General features: G+C 34.6%; 1 protein-coding gene across 5 annotated transcripts; it reads left to right on the top strand.

Moving 5' to 3' along the window:
• Positions 1-1,206: 1,206 nt before the first annotated feature.
• Positions 1,207-19,284, top strand: LOC132708423 (uncharacterized). 5 transcript variants are annotated; one of them, XR_009619947.1, is made up of 15 exons: positions 1,207-1,386; positions 2,665-2,857; positions 6,290-6,537; positions 6,720-6,877; positions 6,937-7,590; positions 9,465-9,896; positions 10,357-11,301; positions 11,392-11,697; positions 11,785-12,057; positions 12,366-12,596; positions 12,686-13,165; positions 13,226-13,497; positions 13,553-14,160; positions 17,019-17,443; positions 17,502-19,284. XR_009619947.1 is itself a non-coding variant. In XM_060680768.1 (14 exons), exons 2-14 carry the CDS (start codon positions 2,754-2,756, stop codon positions 17,051-17,053), a joined length of 4,746 nt encoding a protein of 1,581 aa, XP_060536751.1. In that variant the 5' UTR covers positions 1,207-1,386; positions 2,665-2,753; the 3' UTR covers positions 17,054-19,284. The 5 variants fall into 5 exon arrangements, 4 of the variants coding, with proteins under 4 accessions (XP_060536751.1, XP_060536781.1, XP_060536768.1 ...); XM_060680768.1 differs by having other exon boundaries at positions 17,019-19,284; XM_060680785.1 differs by lacking the exon at positions 1,207-1,386 and adding an exon at positions 1,495-1,510 and having other exon boundaries at positions 17,019-19,284.
• Positions 19,285-20,959: the final 1,675 nt, after the last annotated feature.

Here is a 20,959-nt window from a genome sequence, read left to right on the forward strand (position 1 = left end):
GTTTTAATTTCAGTCTTAGTCGTGTGCTTTATTTGACTTTGAGAAACTTTGTGACATTTTAAAATTTGAGGCTTAATTAACATTTCTATGTAGTGTTCTTGGATATAATACAAATTACACTTAAACCGAAATAATATTTTTGAAAATCAGAAAGCCGTTGTTTCCTGTCATCCTTAGCGCATCCCAATTGTCGACTTCAGGCGTTGAACATAATTTGACGCGTGTTTTTGACGTCATTACTCATCACTTTGATTAACTCAGGCGTGATCAGGTAAGTTCGCACAGATATAGCGAAAAACGTTGAACAGTTTGTATACTGTGATCTGCGTTGATAAATTAATTGACAGCCTATTTTTCCTAGGGTGGCATTGTATAACTCCCTGTAAACATTTCAATTTTGCAATTTTTGTGTTTTATAGTTAAAAGGTGATATTGGGTTTATTATATAGTAATTGGAATTTTTCTGGAGTAATGTAATAATATTGCAGTAATTTTTAAACATTTTTTCTCTTTTTAAAATGTTGAGTTATGTAATACCTTTACCAAAATTTCCTTTTTCCAGTTGAAAATAATGTCGGATAAAGTCGCCAAAGTTGCGAAACCGCAATTGCGTGGATTGTTAGCCAGTCAGGGGAAAAGAAATCTCATTACTGCCCTCATCCTAGGTGTTCTAGGTGGTACTGCCCATTACTTCCTAGTTGGTCAACCACGCAAACAACGTTATGCCGAATTTTATAAGTATGTTGACGATTTTAGTTTATTATTAAAAACTTAAAAGCATTTTATACTTTTTAGATTAAAAATATTTTTCTTTTTTTCAGGCACTACGACATTGAGAAGGAGTTTGAAAAAATGAGAAGGAAAGGATTATTTGATTCATGCTAAATAATACCACATCAGACGATTTTATATAGTGTAGAACCAATTTAGAAGATTTTCCGAAATTATCACTTGTAACTCACTCGAATAAATAATCTCAAAATCTGAAGATTTTTTTTACCATTAACTACCCATACTTTGATCAGAGCAAAACAATGGAATGGAAGAAATTTATAAACATATTTTTTACCTGCAATGGTTTAATAGACATTTTTTCTGTTCCTTTCAGCTGTTTTGACCAGGGATTTCTATTTTTGCCAACTGCCGTTTGGTTGTACTAAATGTCAAAATATTTTCGTAACAGAACATATTCATGCGCATGTGACTTCGCGCATGTCCTATGGCGTCGAGTTGTTATTGTTGAGAGCGTTAAATTATTTTTAACAATATTATGTGTGTTTTTACAGACTTTTTACGAAAAATTGTAGTTATTAGTGACTGTATCCTTTAAGTAAACAAGCGGCGGGCAGGACATTCCCATTTGGATTAGCTGTTTGAGTGTCAAAAGTATGTCACATAAAATGGGGTATATAATATTTCTTAGCCGTAAGCAAATCAATTTCCGTATCAAATACTACAATTTTACTCGCGGGCATTGATTGGATAGTGCGTTCATCGATGAGATATATCGGTAAACGCCAAATTTTGGGCAATTGCAGTACTTTTATTTAGGGTGTGCGAATTATTTTCGAATTTGAACACATGGAATAACACTCCCCCGTCAGGCTTACAAGATGGCTGCGATCATATCTAGCTTTTTATAATAAGATTTCGCCGCGAGTTTTCGGAGTTTACGTCCGAGCGAGAGACCAAATTCAATCCATTTTGTCTGCAGGAAGAAAATTTGGATAGTTTTATGCGAATAATAAGTGCAGTTGTTAACTTTTGCGATTGTTGTATTTAGTGAAGTGATGTGGAAATACGTGCAAGTGGAGGAAGTAATCATATTTCACGTTTTTAATATTTCCAATTATTTCAACGCAACAGGAATCACGGCAAAATATTCAATACAGTTTTGCGAAACTAAGTATAAATTTTTATGGCTCTATTAATGTATTAATATACCTTTCTCAGTTTCCCAAATTAATAAAAAGTATACTTTATTTTGGCCAATATTAAATTTAGTTTACCTAAACTGGATAAAAGGTGTTTCTAGTTAAGAGGGGGTAATTTTTTATCCCTAGGTAGCAGTTTTTCGGAAAAATAAATTCAATTAAATTTAGTAACAATTCAAGCAGCGAGTTTCCAAGGCTGATACAATTTTGTTTGGTTAGTTTTGTGGCGTTAACAGTGATTCCATTCTATTTCAAATTATGTTAGTATTTGTCTTAATGACTAAGGGAGAGTTCTTAATTATTTTTAAATATGTTTGATTGAAAATTTAACTTACAAAGATTTTTAAAAAATAGAAATATATAGAAAAAATTTTGTGGTTCTATTTTTTGTTTTTACCGATTTAAACAAAACTGATATAAGGAATATAATTTCTCTGCTCGAAAGTAATACATTTTTTGAAAAAATAATATCTCATTTTTACTAATGCTGTTCAATTTTCATTTACCAGATTGTTTCAGGGTAGAATATTCGCAAAACAACACAAGAACAGTAGTTAAAAACAAACATATGTAAATAAATAAAATAAATAACTCGAATATTGTTATAATATGAAAAATTAAAAATTATGAGAGTTTATTTTCTGGATGTTTAGGAATGTTCTAACATCTGTATATCTGTATTATCTGTCTTCTTTGTGTTTTTATATTGATATTGAGTAAATATTTGCAGATTGCTGGATGGCTCTGGAACAATATTGGCAGAACAGGCCAGATATGGGTCTTGTTGAATTTTGGCGTGACAAAATGTCATTGTGCTAAATGGCAGCAGACAGTGACGGGCCAGAATTAACTACCGTCATAACCTGCGAGGGAACTCTAGGTGATCCCAAGTTCCCTTTGCAGTTTCAGAAGGTCATAGACCGGTAAGTTTACATGATAATTTCTACTTTGATACTTAGTTTTTGTTAATGAAATCTTGTAAGAATGCATTTTTTAACTAACCAAAACAAAGCCTGTTTTTTTCTTTTAAATCTTCTGTCAAGCTGTTTATATTCTTTGAATAGTATGAAGAATATAGTATATTGTGTTTATCTTCCATTTGATATAACGATTACTGAAACATGGTTTTGGCCTGTGTGTTATGTATAATGTGTACCTTTGGAGTTGCCTTTCTTGGATGCTTTAAGGCCTTCAATCAACCTGGTATGCTGTAGAGTGACAGTCAGTTGCTTTTTTATGCATATTATGAGTTTATATCCCACCTCATAGTATTGAAAACAAGATCTTACATTATTAACTCAATCTATGACAATCAAGAGGTTTCAATATTTCACATTAGGTCTCGCATAATGCGTTAGACTTCAAATACGCGTTCGCTTCCGCTTTCTCTAATACCCTCAATTTACATCAGTACAAGTGTGGAACATCATCAATTGACTCTTGAATGTGGTGTCTTGTAGTTTGCCTTATACATTCAATCATTTGTTGAAGAACATGGCAAGCATGCATCCCTTCTATTCCTATTCTATATGTGGTGCATTTCTTTCCTGTGTTTTATGGGCGCGGCACTGCATTCCCACCTTTCAGTACAGTACCTCTTTCATGTGGAGTTTGGATAGTTGCTCGGGCTCAGTGAATTGAGCTCCTAGTACTCTTAATTGGCCGCCTTCTAGGTATGCGCAACTGCCTAGGAGATAAATTGGAGTTTTCTCCTCTTGTAAACACAGCCTGCTTGTGCTGTAGTCGCCCACCCCTATGATATGGAGGTGCCTTAGATGGCAGTGTCTTGTTACGATTCCTATCAATGCTTGTAGTTGCACGACAGATACTGAGAACTCACTTTCGATCCCAAGACGTACAGGGTCTCCCAAGTATTTAGGAGAACTGCCATATATACCAGCTCCTGTTCCAGTGTCTGTTTTGGACCTGTCCATATACCAGACTAGCCCATGAATATTTTATCCCATATAAATATCCTCGATCTGTATGGTGTATGGGAACATAAGATATGCTCAATCCTGTTCCTCCTCATAGAGAGGGCATCTTTGTTCCCACTTGTGACACATGGCAGTTATTGATGCTCCTCTGTCCCCGACTTCCAGTTTCCGAGAATCTGCTAAGTTCTGCTCTTCGAGCCTCAAGTCCCGAACTAACGGTACCTCCAACAGTGCAGTTGGCGTGGTTTTCAAAAAACCGGTCACCATTATGCAGTCCAACTTTCGTCAGTTGTCCACAGAGGCCAGGGCACATCCACAGAGATGCCCGCTCCTTCCGACTTATTTCATTGACTTGAACAGTTTAAGAGAACTTAGAGTCACCCCCAGATACTACTGCCTGTTTAAAATGCCTATAGAAGATACAACTTTAGAAATTCTCATGCTCAAACTGTTCTTTATTCCTCAGATGCTGATATACATTGTATGCCAATTTCTACAGAATTTTTATATTTTTAAAAAAGAGAGCTGTATAATAATGATTTGCATTTACATAGATATGTCACTTAATCGTGATATTGAGTTGCAAATCAAGGCAGCTTTGCTCCACTATTTGGCCAATACAGAGGGGAATATGAGCAGCTACCTGCTGTCCTGTCTGTCATGATCACGTAGCCCTTTTGTTAATGGTGCGACAAAACTACCGTGGGGAACTACGGTCCCATATCTATATTATCCAAGTTTTCTAAATTATTGGAGGTAGTTTACATAGTTGACTCTCAGGTTGGAAAATGTTTGTCGCCTGATTAACATGGCTTTCTGGATTCACATTCCTGACTTAATAATTTTTCTGTGTTGTTCTAACATTCCCATTCTAGTGATTCCTAGGGGCAGCTTGATGTTATTATTGTTATTATTATTGTCATGTTGAGTGTGAATGGTTTTATTCACTAATGTTTAGTTCTGAGTTTGGCCTGTGATATTTCTAATATTTAGCAATGATTCATTAAGTGTCATTAATTGTTGAGGTTGAAGTTGACATACGCAGATAATTTGGAACCCCTTGTATAATAATTACGCTCAACCTCTTGAATCAATTTACCGGGGTTTTATAAAGTACCTATCATCACCTCTTAAGGCCCCCACAGACGCTCAGTATTTTAGCACAGGCCAACTGTGCAAGCCAATTTGTGCAGTTTAACTGTACTATTGCCTGTCCCACACACACGCAGTTTTATAGCACAGTTCTTTCTATACAGCCAACTGTGTAAATTCACACTCACTAGTTTTGGCACGGTTTTTCTATACTTAGTAAAAGAAAATGGCTTCTCGAGACACGGCATTATATTGCATTGTGCTTGCCTGTGCAATAAAGAAAAAGCAAAAAAAGCAACGATTGGTTTAAAGAAGCACATGGACCAAATATTGGTTACTCAAAAGAAATGATTACTCAATCAATTTGCTTACAGTTGTTGCAGTTTGTTCTTTTTTAAACATTTGAAATACCAGTAAATTTTATGTGAAATTTTATATTTGACGGTTATTGTTGCTTTTGTTTGCTTTTCTTTTTACCATTTACTGGATTCAAACTTGGTATACTTAATAAAGGGGAAAAACATGTAGAGACACTTTTTTCACTGACCGTATTAGTGTTTCAATAATATCCTATTACCTTTATTCCATGTTCTTCATCGTCTAGGTTACTCGTTGAGGCAGATGGTGTCTCTTGATCACTTAAAAAGGTCAGCAATTCATAATACCACAAGTTTGGAGTATAAATATCTTCTATACCGGCCCACTTACTTTGCATTTCAATACTTTTTTTAATTCTTTTCTAAATGAACTTAAATTATTGATTTTTTTAACCACGGCTTCCCTATTTGCTCCCGTATCAACTTCTTTGTGTTTTTCGACCAACACATCATAGGCTTGGGACTTTTTATTTGTCACTGTATTCTTTACTCTTTATTTTCCATAAAAATGTTTTGTATACCTCAACAAATTCGCTTAAAAACTGTTTGTTAACATTCGTCATTTTATTACTTACTATTTTTGGATTCTAAACAAACCTTAAAATTGAACAAATCAACTGAACGAGTCCACACACACTCAGGTTTCCAAGTTTGCGCAGACTAAATTCAAGCACGGTCTGATTTTGCTCAGGCCAGGCCTGCGCAGTCGGCCGGACGTTCACACAAACGCACCGATATGCCTGCACAAACTAGGTTTGTACAGGCGACCTGTATTAAAAAACTGAGCGTCTGTCGGGGCCTTTAATTGCAGTTGACTTGATTGATTTATTACAATTCAGAGACTTAAAAAATACAATTAAAAAAAATTAATTAATTAATCAGTTAATTAATTCAAAATGTTCCCATATGGTGTCGATTTTAATGGTGACACTGTAGATGATATTTGCAGGTTAAATGGTATTTTGGGTAGGCCAGTGAAAGTACACAAGCTGGAGCCGTGGAATTCGGTACGTGTAACGCTGTCCATTCCTCGAGAAGCAGCGTTACGCCTTCGTCAGCTAGCGAGCGAGGGCTCCCACCAGCTTCGTGCTCTTGGCATACTTAGTGTCCAAGTTGATGGCGATCAATCTATATCGCTACGATTAGCAACAGGTTCTTCGCCAGAAGGTCAGGAGATTGTGTTGAGGACCACTCAAGGTATAATTTGCCAAAATAAAGTCACAAATATTTTTGTGTGGCTATTTGTCAAACTTAGATGTGGAACAGAAAGTCACAAACAAAATTTAAATCCTTTTTTTTTACCTTTATAAATATTGAACTAAGTGGTAAAATAAAATTTTCAAACTATATAGACAGATGAAAACTCGTCATTTTTTCAGATGGCGGCGGTCCAAGCAGTAATACCTCAGAACTTGCCCTTGGGAACTTTCTACCACCCAGTAGTGGGCCATCTACTTCAACCGCTCATGCATCAAACACTCAAGTGCAATTTAAATCCCCGAATGTGGTGTGTCCATCAGATTCAGTGGTTCCAAGGGTAAATATTAAATTGTTGCAACACTTTTCCACAATCTATTGTTCCATCTCCATTTATAGGTGGGTTCGAGCATGGCGGCATCAAGCACACTTCAAGCTGGTGCAAACAAGCCTCCATATGCAGGGCCATTCCCTTTTGCTAGCATGAATCAGGCGATTCACACCAACTCCGTCGGAGTGAGCAGGAGCAGTAGCAGTACTGATTCAGCTCCACCTCCACCATCTTTCGCAGCTTCTTTGCCACCACCATATCCAGGAATGAAGCAGTCTTCTCAAGTGCAACCGCCAGTCACTATATCCAGTCCCCTGTTGGTTAACCTTTTGCAAAATGACCATCAGGCATCTGCCGGGTCTTCAAGCAAGGACTTGCCTCCTCCAAATTCGGTTATTAACCGCCCTGCGAGGACTCCCGTTCAACAAAAAACTATAATACCACCCTGCACACTCAATACCAACTCTCAGGCCAACGTGCTAGTGAATAATAATAGTAATATAAGTAGTAACAGTGTATCACCGTCAAGCGCCTTAATCTCTTCTTCGTCAGTGTCTAATACGAATAACACTGCTTCATCCCAGATCATCAGATCGAGCAGTAGTAGTGGCATTATAAACTCTTCTTTGTTGAGTTCTAATGTTAACAAAATCAGCCATTCCGCGTCTGGTCATTTGCCCCCACCCCCACCACCGCAGTATCACAGGACATCTACAATTGGGGTGAGTTTTTTGTTTATGTTATTATCCAATATTTTTTATGAAGTGAACTTAAACTACTACAACTAATTGTGGTTCTTGTAAACACAGTGTTATATCTATCATTCGCGACAGGTTTAGGGAGCATCTTTCATCTTTTTCAAATAAAGGGATAACTTCACGGAAAACAAAAACGCCCTTAAAAGAGAATATCATTTTGATCATTTAAGCTAAACAGTGTTGTCACCAAATTGGCTATAAACTCTAATCCCAAAAGCTTCTTTTCCATGATTAATTTGAAAAGTCTCATTATTTCCTAAGAAATGCTGAATATTTCTCCTAGACCCAAAGTGTATTTTAATTTTCCTCAACCAAAGCTTTGCATTCAGGTCAGGTTTTTAGAACCTTCCAGAATCATTAAACTGAATGCACGAGGTGTGTTTGATAAATGTTCTCTTATGAAAATGTGGTATCTTACCAAAAATGACTGTAATAGTGAAAAGGCCCAAAAATCTTAGCATCTTGTCAGTCTTTACTCACTGTAAAATATGTTGAGGTTAATTATAAGCTACAATTTACTGTCGTTAAAAACGGGTGACGTGGTGCACCTAAACTGACCATCAGGCTACAAAGTTTGACTACCGGTAGGTAACGTGTTATTATCTTCAAAAGGCTAGGAGAAATTGGTAGACCCAGAGATGTTTGAAAGGTTGGAAACTAACAAATGTAAAATCCCATTGTAATAGACAAGAACTACTCAACAATAGTCAAATAAAAGATGATTGAAAGGGATCAGTCTTTAAATAATTGGGTAGTTACTATATTCAATTTAAAAATAGTGGAATTCGTCAAACAAGTAAATTATAGTCCTAAATTGTAAATACTGGTTTACAAGGTATTCTGTATTTAATTCCCTTTCATTGTCACTATTTTCATTAATATTTGTTCGTCAAATTGAACTTTTCAAGTGTCTGGAGTTGACACATTGATTCTACAAAAGTACCACGTAGTCAAATAAATGTTTTTCTGACTGATTCCACATATTTTGTTGAATTTAAAATGCAATAGTAGGGTGGAAGCCATTTAAGCCGAATTTCATCGTTAATAAGCAATTGCTTCAGTTCATCTAATGTGGGCACGTGTTGCCCTTCATACATGATGTAATTTCTTTGCCTTATTAAGTCTTCATTATCACGCTTCTAGGTATGATGGGATTTGTCATCATTCTCTTCAATGTAGTCAAACATATCTTAGTCAAGACACCGCATCATAGAATATATCCTACTTAAGTAAAGAACTATATACTTATTGATCAAATATTTTTATAAAAATATTGCATATACAAAAAATTATGGTATTTTAATAGACCAAAATAGTTATTTTTCTTGGAACACTGGAATAGCAATAATAGTTTTATCGTCTTAAAGTATAAAGTATAAAGTTTATAAAGTAATAATACAATAAACACTTGTCAGAAATAAGAGATGACGAAATTTTGCAAATTTTTAAAATCATATGCGCCTTTCACTTTATCGAACAGAAATGTTCACATAAAGGTTACAAAAATGTTCACACCATGTGATTAGCATAAAAAATGGCAATATAAATGTGCAATGCAATTTAAAGTTCGTTTTCAATTAAAGCAGAATATTTTTTTTGTCAATTTTTTTTCGTCACTACTCTGTTTTTTAGCTTTCTAAATGGTCTTGTTGTTTTTCTCGAATTTGTCTCTGTTACTCTTACTGGTTCCAACACATATTTAGTGATTTTTGGTTGTCGTTTTCGAGGCAAAAAACCATAGCGAATGTCTAAATTGTGCTGTTTTTTAATTTGTTGTCTGAATTTTTTCGTGAGTTTTCATGAGTTATAATTTTTTTTTCTGTTTTTGTTTATGTTAGATCAACAAACAGAATGTATCTTCAGCTGCACAGAACGTTTCTGTCTTCAACAGTTCGGCGTTGCCCAGCGGTATTAATCAAAACAGCATTCCCATCCAGCAGCATCATGTGCTATCCAGGCAATTGCCAACGTCTCAGGCAAATATTTCTAACATTGATGGCGCACAACAAAAATTATTTACACAAAATAATCTTTCCCATTCAAAAAATGTGCAACAAAGTCCTTTCAAGGTGTTACCTAACAATACTATATCGAATAACAATTCGTCTGCGTCTAGTAATGGGTTGTCAAATAACATGGGATCAGTTGGATTAACTGGTGTTCAGAGTCAGAATATAATTGTGAATCATAATACCGGTGTGGTAGCCGCTGTGCAGACAACAGTGTCACCATTTCATACGCCAGGATTAACCCTTGGGCAGTCAGATGCGGTGAGCACAAATGTTAACTTCTTTTTTTATCAAGTTAAAATGTGAAACTCAAAAACTAGTATCGTCACTTCACAATCATCGATTTTTATAATTTGGTTAATTTTTATATTGCAACTTCCATAGTTCAACAGCTTTAAAGATGCTAATCATACTGAAAATTATGTATATACATTATGGAATAGTTTATCAAGTCGGACTCAAAATTGCCACATAGTGTGCAGTTATTTAGTAATATTTTTGTCCGCTTGTATTTTATGTAATGACACTGCAGCTTATATGATCAAATATATTGAAATATATTGTGTTTACATAAACATTTTTAGATGACTATTTTGTCTTGTCTTTTTTTGAAAATATTTTCAATAATGCTTCAATAATAATGGATTGCTTCAGTTAGACAATATTATTAATTACTCAACTATATTTAATACTATAAACTTTTTATTTTGTGTAATTTCAGGTCGCTAGTCAAGCTCATCAGAACCACAAATCCATGCCTTCTCCCCCTCCTTATTCTGTTGCTGTGGCTAGAAACTGGGATTCATTGGTTAATAGTACTAGTAACCTCTTAGACATAACACCTTCATTGACAGATTTAAAACCTGACGATTTGGATGAATTGTTGCCAACTCTATCTCACAGTCCATTACCTGAACTTTCAGAACTTGAATTGTTAGGTTCTCATTCAAGTTCGAATACAAACTTGACAGCAGTAGAAAATTCCATGGATAACAACAGAAAATTTCTCATTAACCCCTTGACAGGCGAGCTCGAGCCTCATTCAGGGGGTGAAAGCGATACAGAAGAGTTTAGAGATGTCTTTACGGGACTGCCATCTCCTGCAGCATTGTCAGATGATGACACCAGTTCAACAATTCGTCCAGACACAGCAACAGATCAAAGCGATAGCGAAACAAGATCAAGTAATGATGGTAAACATAGTCGTTTAAAAAACACAAAAATTCGAGATCGTGGGAGGGATTCCCCAGCCCTTAAACCAACGGAAAAAATCAAACTGAGGTTGAAGCTTGAAAAATCGGAACCTATAAATCCTGCCTACAAAGTAGATGTAAGCTTCATTAACAGTCAACCTAAAAAAGCTTCTACTTCGGTAATTGGCGCTGCAGCTGCTGAAGAGCTGCGGGTTCCACCCTTGCATATTTCCCTAAGAGGTAGAAATTCAGTTGTAATAAAAAATAAGAGTAAACAATTTGGCCCAGATGGACCTCTTAGGCCCAAAGTGAAAAAGTTACAAGGAAAATTGAAGAAAGAGAGTTTTGAGATCGAAGCAATGAATGAAGAGAGTGGTTTGCTTTGTGGGAATTTAACTGATAGCGAGATAAAGAACAAGGGGATATTTGATCATAAGAAAATAAAGAAGTTCAAAAGCAACCATGAACATAAGGTAAAACTAAATACAATTTAAATGCAACTTTTAATAATTTCTTTGCATCTTGCTCTTAAAATACATAAACATATATTTTTTGCTTTACAGGAAATGTTAACGAATTTAACAGAAGAGTCCGACTTAAAATCTAAATACTCTATTGTCAATCATTACAAAGATAAGCAAAAAGAGCGAAGGGGTAGTGATTCAGAATTAGTAAGGACTAGTAAGAAACATGTTGACGCCAATGGAGCGCTCGTTACTGATCAGAAAAAAATGAGAAGGCTTAGTCAATCAGAAGGCGAGGTCGCCAATAAAACAATTGATGAGTTACCGCCACAGCTTCCGGTTGTTTTAGGTTCTACTAATGTGGGTACTGTGGTGTCTTTACCTCAAAAGATAAGGAAAGAAAAGGTAAATTTTTGTAAATTCATTTTTAAAGTAAAATAGTTCTTTTGGTAGAAGTATTCCACTATTTTTAGCATTTTAAAATTGTTTTAGGTGAAATTGAAGGAAGGATTTAAGAGCAAAGATCTAAATCGAAAATTATATCCAAGTAGCAAATTGAATTTGACCTCTGTTGTTGACAAACTGCACCCAAAACAACAATTAGTCTCTTTACCTACTGCGGTTGATGTTGACATGGAAGCGAAATTTAAGCAGAGCTTAATGGAAGGTGCCATTGGGGAAAAGGGGGTTGCTAGACCCCCTCATCGAACTGAGGTTATCAATCACTTGGTTACTTCTTTAGATAGTACCAAGACTCCTGAAAAGGTAAGCAATTTGTCTATCATGCAATCGTGCGAGAAAGTCACTTAAAAAATGAAAACTGAGGCCAAATTTCCAGTTGAAATGAACCGTTGCCAAAACTAACACTAAAAAAATATAGTATGTTAGCTAATTGTTGATGTTACAATTGCGTAGGCTTTTTGCGTGATATATTATGTTTTTTTTTTCGATTTCAAAAGTATAAAATTTAAATTATTTTCCTCTGCTACACTAATATTCCAGGGAACTGAACATATTAAATTTTGTAATGTACAATTATGTTGTTACTATTTCATTTTTCTACTTTTTTTTAGATAGTAAATCCATTAACGTCAGATAGTGTTCCTGCACTGAAAGAAAAATCACCTGAACCGGATAAGTGTAATGTCCCGGACAGAAAGTCTTTAGAATCGTTAAATGAAAAGCAGTTGTCATCTTCTGTTACTTCAGGTAGTCGATCACCCAACTCAGGCAGCAGTGCTGGGCAAGGTGAAGACAGTGGTATAGAAAGTATGGATGCTCTCAGTGAAAAGTCTCCTAACCAGGTATAGCAATTGAGTTATATTAAGTTAATAGATAGTTTTGATTAGTTTTTCTGATAACTTAGAAATTAAAATATGTTATTGTTGAGTAGGCAAGCCAGAGTCCACATGCTGACATAATACCTCCGAACACCAAGACTCAAGTGCCTGACATGTTGGATATCGAGGCTCAACTGGCTAAAATGGAAGGACTGAATGGTGATACAATTGAACAAGGACGAGATAAAGTAAAAAGGGATAGGAACAATAGTGTGTCAGGACATCAAGTTGACGATAGTTTGGGATTGGATGAGCCGACCTCTCAAGTGCTGGCGGATACAAAACTTGGAAGTATCATTAAAAGCGAAAGCGCGTCGTCCTTGATAAAAGACAATGTTGAAGAAGATGTGAATGAAAACAAGTGTCATCATGATCAGTCAAAACTCCTTAACCAGTGTTGTGAAGTATCTTGTCCTTTAGGTGAAGAATTAAAACAGGATTTGGTCACATCTGGTAATAACTCTAACATAAATCCCAATTTAAACACGACCAGTAGTCACTTAGGATCTGATCTGAGCATGGTGTCCTCTAAGGTAATATTTTTGTTTTGTGTTAGTTTATTATAATAATTATATATTGTCTTTTTGTTTTAGATTAGCAAAGATGTTGATCATGAGCCTTTACCACTTCGTGTGGCACCTCCACTGTATTCTTATTCAAATGCCAATAAAGGTGACAACTCTAGGGGTGGTAGTGTAACCCCGTCCATGACCGATGAAGAAGATGACGAAAATAGCAGACACAGTGTGTCAACGACCACTAGTCAACCAAATAGCAAAAGCAAAAGTTTATTGGAGCAGTTGTTAATAGAAATTCCCACCGAACAACATGGAATGGTTGCTAGTTCCACAAGCCCCGCAACAAGGTAATATAACTTTTTATTAGTAGTTGTGAGTTTTTTAATATGAAGATTTTTTTAGATCATCTGTTCGAACGCGAGCTTTAAGTAAGCTGGGTAGTCCAGAACTGTGTTCCCCTGTGCCGAAGTCGATTAAACTCCCATCTGCTGGTAAAAGGAAACGGAACGAGAGCGACAGCTCAAATCACAGTGTTGAAGAAAATAGGAAGAGGCCCAGAAAGGGTTCGGAAGCCTCTGATATGTCCAGAGCAAAGCCAAATGCTAATGCTGTCGTGAAAAAGGTTACTACAAAAGTGAACGCGAATATTGCTTCAACTGCTCAACCTCAACAGCAAGATGAAAGTTCAGATAGTGATGAGCCTTTAATTGAAAAGCTGAGAAAAACTCCTCAAAATCAACCCGTGAAACCAAATAACAAGGTTACAAGCAATAAAAGTGTGGCAATCCCTAACCCTCAATCTCAAACGACACCTAATAAGATTCAGCAAATCAACCACCAGGTTGGGCCTTCACAGCAGCAAGCACAGATCAACACTAGGCGATCGGTCCGAAGTGGGCAACCTTCTCAGAACACAAGAAGCAGGGGTGGTAACCTAGAGAAAGGGGTATCGCTACAAGGTAGTGAAGCGCAGGAGGTGGCAGCTTTAAGGCGGAAAACTCGAAGTGCGGGTGAGTGCAAAAAATTGATTGTTCTCCTCAGTCGGACAAGTTGAAAGTATGGAGTGAACCAAACTGTAGAAATATAGTGATTGCTTTTTGTAGCGGTTGTGGTTTTTATATGCTGTCTTGTCAAGCTTTTGCACCATTATTGCTTTATCGCACGGCTGTATGGAACAATAATTTCTGTTACATGATGTATGTCGTAACAATAGTTTTATCAACCCTAGAGTCAGTATGTCGCATACATTTTTATGTTAGCATGGTTTTGATATCTTAATACATTGTTGGATAGTTTTGGAATATATTTGGACTTGACATTGTGAACATACCCTTTCACGCTCAAAGTATGCACTGTGGTATAGTTGTATATATATATCCAATCATTTTGGCCTAGTATTGATACTTTGTTGTTCGATACTTTAAATTGAGAGGTACTTTGCTTGATAACTCAAGTTTGGGCACAAACAGCCGACCAATGTAGCTTAATCAATGGTTAACCAATCAACTATTTTTTATGAAAATTTCTGGCATTTTCTTTTTTATCATATATTTGATTTTGTATCACTAATCAGTAAAGTCAGCTGGCGCATTGGCAGTGGAATCTGGCTAAGGGTGCCCTATAAAACACAGGTAAACTGTAAAATTTTATTTGAAAATGTTGAATACACCTGCCAACAAACACTTAAAAACCAGATACATCTTAAGTGAAAGTATAAGCTTTGTTGGAATTTGTCACCAATAATAAAACTCGCCAACGTGATTGCGAATCTTGACATGAAAAATTAGTCGCAATCTGTGCAGAAAAACGATATGTATACCTAAAAAACTGATTAATGAATTCGTTAATGACCTTCCAACAAAATGCCACTGCAACTCATAAATTTGGATTCTTGAGAGTTTAAAACAATGTGGTGATTAAGATCAAGATCAAGAAATTACACTTTTCTAGCTTATAGGCATAGGTAAAAGAAAATGTGTCAACTCAATGAATCCAATAAATTAGTTTCGTCTGCACTTAAAAAAACTCGAAATCTTAGTTAGCTTGGTAAGTAAAGTAAGTCAAGTTTTCCAAAATAAATATTTTTTTATAAACACAATTATGTAAAGATATCATGGCTAGCCATTCAGTACCTACCAATTACAGAATGTTACTACTGAAAGATTAATTAAAAGTGATGAAGTATTTTGTAATATTGTAATAGTTTGGAATTAGACTGTTTTTGATAACTTGATTTGAACTTTTTAAACCTCTTTGAACTCAATTGATTGCTGGTGCTAAACTTTGACACTACATATTATTAGTTATTAACTACATTTTCGAATTTTTGTTACATATTGTTAATGTATTTGGCAGTTATAATTTTTGTATTAATTGTTTTTTTTTTGGGTTTATCTGTTAATTTTTAGTTTCCATTACAAATTGTTGATAATTGTATATATTTTTGCTCTTTGTTCATTGATAGTGTAAAAAATTGATCAATAAATTGTTATGTTTTTTCAAATTTCTGACTATTATTCAACTACAAATCCAAACTCAAAAACTGCAAATCCAAACATTAACTTTGATATAATAAAAATTTGATGCACCTTTAGCAATAATAGATGTAATTAATTGTAAGTCCTACTTTTCGTGCTCATGGCATGCAAGTGCTTGATAGTTTGCTTGTAATATACATTTAGAATTTTTTTACAAAATTCATTGTCTTAACAACTAAATTAATCAAATGACAATCACAATGGGGAGGCGTTTATTTTGGTCTTTTTCTTTTTAAATTGTTTTTATATTGTGAATTTTGAACACCTTTTACACCCAAGTTTTTGGTTACTTTTTTTTATCTATAAATTTGAATTAAACATCACAGAAAGTTGGCACTGATTCAAAGAGATTTTCCGAGATTTGCTTTCTAAGGAACTTATTACTTAGACTGGAATTGCCTTTACGGCATTAAAACAACTATTGCTTTTTGTTTATTTGTGTATATAAAGACAATATCTTACTATTTACAAAACTTCTAGATTCCACCTATATCGGTTGTTGTTGAGTTGAACTTGCTAACGTTTCGCCAATCATCCTGTTGGCTTCTTCACTGAAACTGGTTCGCATTTTATTCTGTACCTGCTTATATATTGTTTGAGGGGGCGGAGCTAAATGAATGGTATAAACATGACTGATTCCCATATTGGTGACAGGTAACGACCTGAGCCGCGATTAAGATTGTTTGGTTGCTTATAGATTACTATAGATTCTCTGATTTTTTGTTGGTAGAAGATTTGATTACATGCAATATGGGAATCTGTTATCCCAAACGATGTTTATGCCTCTCATTTAGCTCCGCCGCCCTTAAGCAATATATAAGCAGGTACCGAGTAAAATACGAGCCAGTTTCATTTAAGCCCCGAAGAACCCAACAGGATCATGTGCGAAACTTTAGCTTTTTCAATTCAACAAGAACCGACTCAGGAGGTATCCAGAAGTTTTGTAAATAGTATGTGTGGAAGTTTTGTGAAAAATTAAAATAATGTCTTGCTCTTAAAAAATCTGAGACAATTTTTTGTTGTTTTGATAATAGTTATATTTTCTGTTGATTCCATTTGGATAAGTAACGAAACTATATCTAAAATACTAATAGGCAGTATGAACAATAGCAAAGCAATAAAACAGTATGAACACAGGTATAAAAAAACAACGCTCTTCGCAAATATTACTTATATTAAATTGTTAAAAAACATAATTTTTGTGTCTCATCTGAAAAAACGTAATTAATATTCGTTTGCAGCATTGTTAATTTTCTGCGAAATTTGTGTGATATGTTGCTTCTGATTGGAGAAACATTGAATTAAAGTCTTTAGTGGGCATTTAATTTTAGATGTTGAAAGCAAAAGGAAAAAAGAAGTGAAGTGACAGTATGATATTGGCTGTCTTCCATGTGGCAGCCATCTTATCTACAACTTGCCTTTTGCGGCATATAATCCGTACTCGCGTGAGTTAACCTCGTCCTCATCTACTCACTCATCATCTGGGTCGTCAATGTCTGAGGAAGAAGAAACGAGCGACGGAGAGGCAGGCAGTTCCATTTCGAGTTATAGTAGTGGAGATAGTGATGATTGAATGTCATTACTCGATCAAGTCAAAAGCCTTTGCACTATAATGTACAGAGATTGTGATATGCATAAACGAGAGGGGAATTCAGCGAATGTTAATGGCGATTGTAAATGGATGGAGGTGACTGAGGTACTGACGCAATTTGTATTCTATTGAGCGGATGAGCTTGCAGATATTTTTCTTTTTTTTGTATGGGTAAATTTAGAAATGAAATAAATATTTTCTACTTTTTTTGTATTTTGACTAGGTGAAATGAAGCAAAATGGAGAATACAAAGTCAGTATTTCATTTTAAGTAGCAGCAAATTGAAGGTGATTCCATTCATGTTGACTGAAAATGAAAAATTGGTGGTGTAATATCAATACTTCTTTCAATGTTAGAACTGATGGACCTTGATTAATACATTTTGATAAACTTGTTTTAGATTATTTCTATGCCATTGGTCAGCAATAGTCTTTGTGAATCTATTGGTTTGTTTAAGTGTCTTACCATGTGTTAAGAGAAATAATGATTTGGAAAGTAACTCGTGTATTATTTTATATTCCATTTCAGGATACACATGAATTTCTAGAATGTTGCGTCCTATTAGTGAATTTAATTAAAATTCTTTGAAAATGAAGTTGAATTGCGGGAAAACTTGTCTGAACAACAAATATCTTTGATTTTGGTTCTTCAATTTGCTGAATAATTCTGGGATTGGTGAATTTCTTTAAATATTTTCCTTAATCAAGAGGATATATTATTTCTTCAATGACATTTTGGGAACACTACTACGTTGGAGTGTATGTGTGTGCTTCAAATATAAAACAAAAATGTACTGACTGGTTGCTACTACCTTAACAATGTGTTCTACTACTTAAATGTGTATTTTGACAAAATAGTACAAATTGTAGCAACACAAAGTTGTAATATATACTATAAGTGATGAACAGACTGCGCCAATGCCTTGTGCCTTGGTCTTAAAGCGATACCATCAAACTTTCGACTCTCTCGTTGAGCAAACCCACTAAAAATGTTAGTAACTTGTATATAGCTAGGCGAATTTATTTGTACATATATACATAATATATAAAAAGGAGAAATAAACATAGCTAAGTAGTTCTTTATAAGCAGAAAAGAGGTGTATATTGTACATGTGGTATTTTCCATACAAGCTATCTTTGCATATAATATATATTACATTATATTCGTTTTATTTTTCTTTTTTTTTTGTTTAATGCATTTTACGTAGAGCAAACATGAAATCATGGTCATAATATGAAGTGATGTGTAAATGTGCAATTCAGACATTGTTTTGGAAATTGAACTTCTATTGTTTATGAACTGGTGTGTATTATTGTTTCGGCCTAAACAAGGTTTAAACTTTCCTTTTATAAGATTTATTTTATATATTTTTTAAAGTCGAGAATTGTTATTTTGTTCTGATTAAGATTAGGTACTTTTAGTATATCAAAAGCATAATTTCTTATAAAAATTTGTTCTCAAATCTGTGTAAAATTTCTAGAAGGAACATATGGAAATTAGGTGCTTTGGTAAGAAGTGCTTTGCAATATCAAATTAAGTAAGTCAAATATCTTTAGCACCTTCAGGATCGAAAATAAGTTAATTCTCGAATTTGATGGGATTCTAGTCAGATCATTTTTTTCATTGAATTAAGTTATTAGTGGCGCCTTCGCATGAGTTGGATCTGCTTTTGGAAAAAGCATATTTTACATTTTATTTGGTTTATAACAGAGTAGCCGGACTGATCAAAGCTATAAGTGACATTTACATATCAGTTCATATTTTGTTGTGTGTATGAGGTACTGTGTGTTCAAAGTTGTTAATGGCATATTATATTGTTTATGTTTAGCTTAGTTGTACTTTATGTCATTTGTTTATGATTATTAATTTATATACCATGGAGCCTTGTAAAGATGAAATCGTTTCTTGTTTCTTTACGTAAAATACAAATTGACTTGTAATGTTCTTAATTGTAGATTTGTGGAAAGGTTGATGATTATAAAATATACATTGTTAATAGAAATACCTTGACATTTATATATTTGTCTTTTATTTTGCATATTCCATATAGCTACTAGAGATATAGAGGCAGCGCCAATGCCAATAATACAGGAACTTATGAAGCCTCTATGAAAAAAAAATTGAGAAGGTCCATTCGAAGTGCGCATGCGCGAGATTTAAGGTTTCGTTTTTGCGGCTTTCAACAACCAACATGGCCGCTGACAAATCTTCAATAAGTTTAGATGCCGCACTTTGGGGCAGTGTTTTCCTAAAATATGCTTAGATCTCATTAGATGTTCTGGAAAAACGAGTTAAGCGTGTGGAAATCGTTATTTAGAAAGAAAATGGCGCAAAATGCAGGTTAGTGGATGACATTTTTGCTGTAGTAGAGCCACCGTAATATCTAATAGCTATATACCATATTGTGTTCAATGCAGCTGTTCACTGGCGGCCCAGTGAAAATGGTAAATTGCAAATGGTACTTCAACGATGAGGGCGCTCAGCCCTCTAAATCTTTTGAGTTGTCCCCTGTATTCCATTTAAAAAATTGTTGAAACATTTAGTTTAAAACAAAGAAAACTAAATGGTAAAAATTCAAGTAAAATTCATAGCCGTAGTGGTCGAAGTATTTTTTTTATCGAACGTCTATGTCTCACCAACCTCTAGGTATTACCATAACTAAAGATGAGAGATACCTTCTTATATACAAATAGCGCGCCACAACAAATTAAGCGGCGGCGCCTTTATAGTAGGCACGGACAAAAAGGGCGCAACATCTCAAGAAATGGAAATCTTGTAGTCCCAATAGGAAAAAAAGAGGCAAATATCTCTAGCAGTTACGATGATGACAATCATGCATCATCATGAAAGCAAAGAAGTCTGCATGAGTTTTCATTGATATTTGTTAGTAAATTTTTGTAAAAGATTGCATAGTAACATCGTCCTTTGGAAGGGATACGAATTTAAAAAATATAATTAGTATATATTTTTCTTTGTTCGAAAATATTTTTTCTCTTACGATTCTTTGATTATTGTTTTATCCCCAGTGTTTACCACCCGAATTATACTTTTACTATACTTTATTTTTTGAACCATTGGAGATCAAAAGTTATCAACAAGGGGATTCGCTTATGCTAGTGCTAGCAGCAATTTAAAAAATGTCTCGATCATTTAGCAAAAACTTAACCATAAGTGGTGTAACGGTAAAAATATAAAAAAAAATATTCTCATTTCAACGTATAGGTAGGTATGAAATGTTGTAGGTACTAGGTAGGATATAAAAACAACATTTTCTATGTATTTTATTACAATATAAAATAGAAGAAACTTTATCTACTAACTAACGGTGACTATATATTTTTTAAATCACTCAGTCAGACGGGCACGAATCGAAAAGTCCCTTTTTTCTCATTCTTTCAAATTCCTTTTCAATGTCATAATTCCTAAAAATATAAAAAATTAACATGAATGGTTTCCGTAGAAGTTTATTTACAATTTGTGTTGGTACGAGCGAATATTTGTAAAGTTTGAACATACTATTACCGATATTATGTGATATGGCTCATTCGATTCAGTCATATTGAGATTGTGCGCATGGCATCGCAAGTTAGTAAGTTACAATAAAAATTTTTTTTAGGGTATATAAACAAGATTTAAAAATCTGAAAAAACTATGGTATATTCTAAACACTTCAAAAACCTG

The sequence above is a fragment of the Cylas formicarius genome, unplaced genomic scaffold (genome assembly GCF_029955315.1).
Source record: "Cylas formicarius isolate icCylForm1 unplaced genomic scaffold, icCylForm1.1 PGA_scaffold_10__41_contigs__length_53128322, whole genome shotgun sequence".
Classification (NCBI taxonomy): domain Eukaryota; kingdom Metazoa; phylum Arthropoda; class Insecta; order Coleoptera; family Brentidae; genus Cylas; species Cylas formicarius.

Bases quoted from the DNA above. Each gene is read 5' to 3' on its own strand.
- LOC132708423 (XM_060680768.1), top strand. From the start codon at position 2,754: ATGGCAGCAGACAGTGACGGGCCAGAATTAACTACCGTCATAACCTGC. The intron at 6,878-6,936 runs GTAAATATTAAA...CTCCATTTATAG, and splicing joins CAGATTCAGTGGTTCCAAGG to GTGGGTTCGAGCATGGCGGC. The intron at 13,498-13,552 runs GTAATATAACTT...AGATTTTTTTAG, and splicing joins TCCACAAGCCCCGCAACAAG to ATCATCTGTTCGAACGCGAG.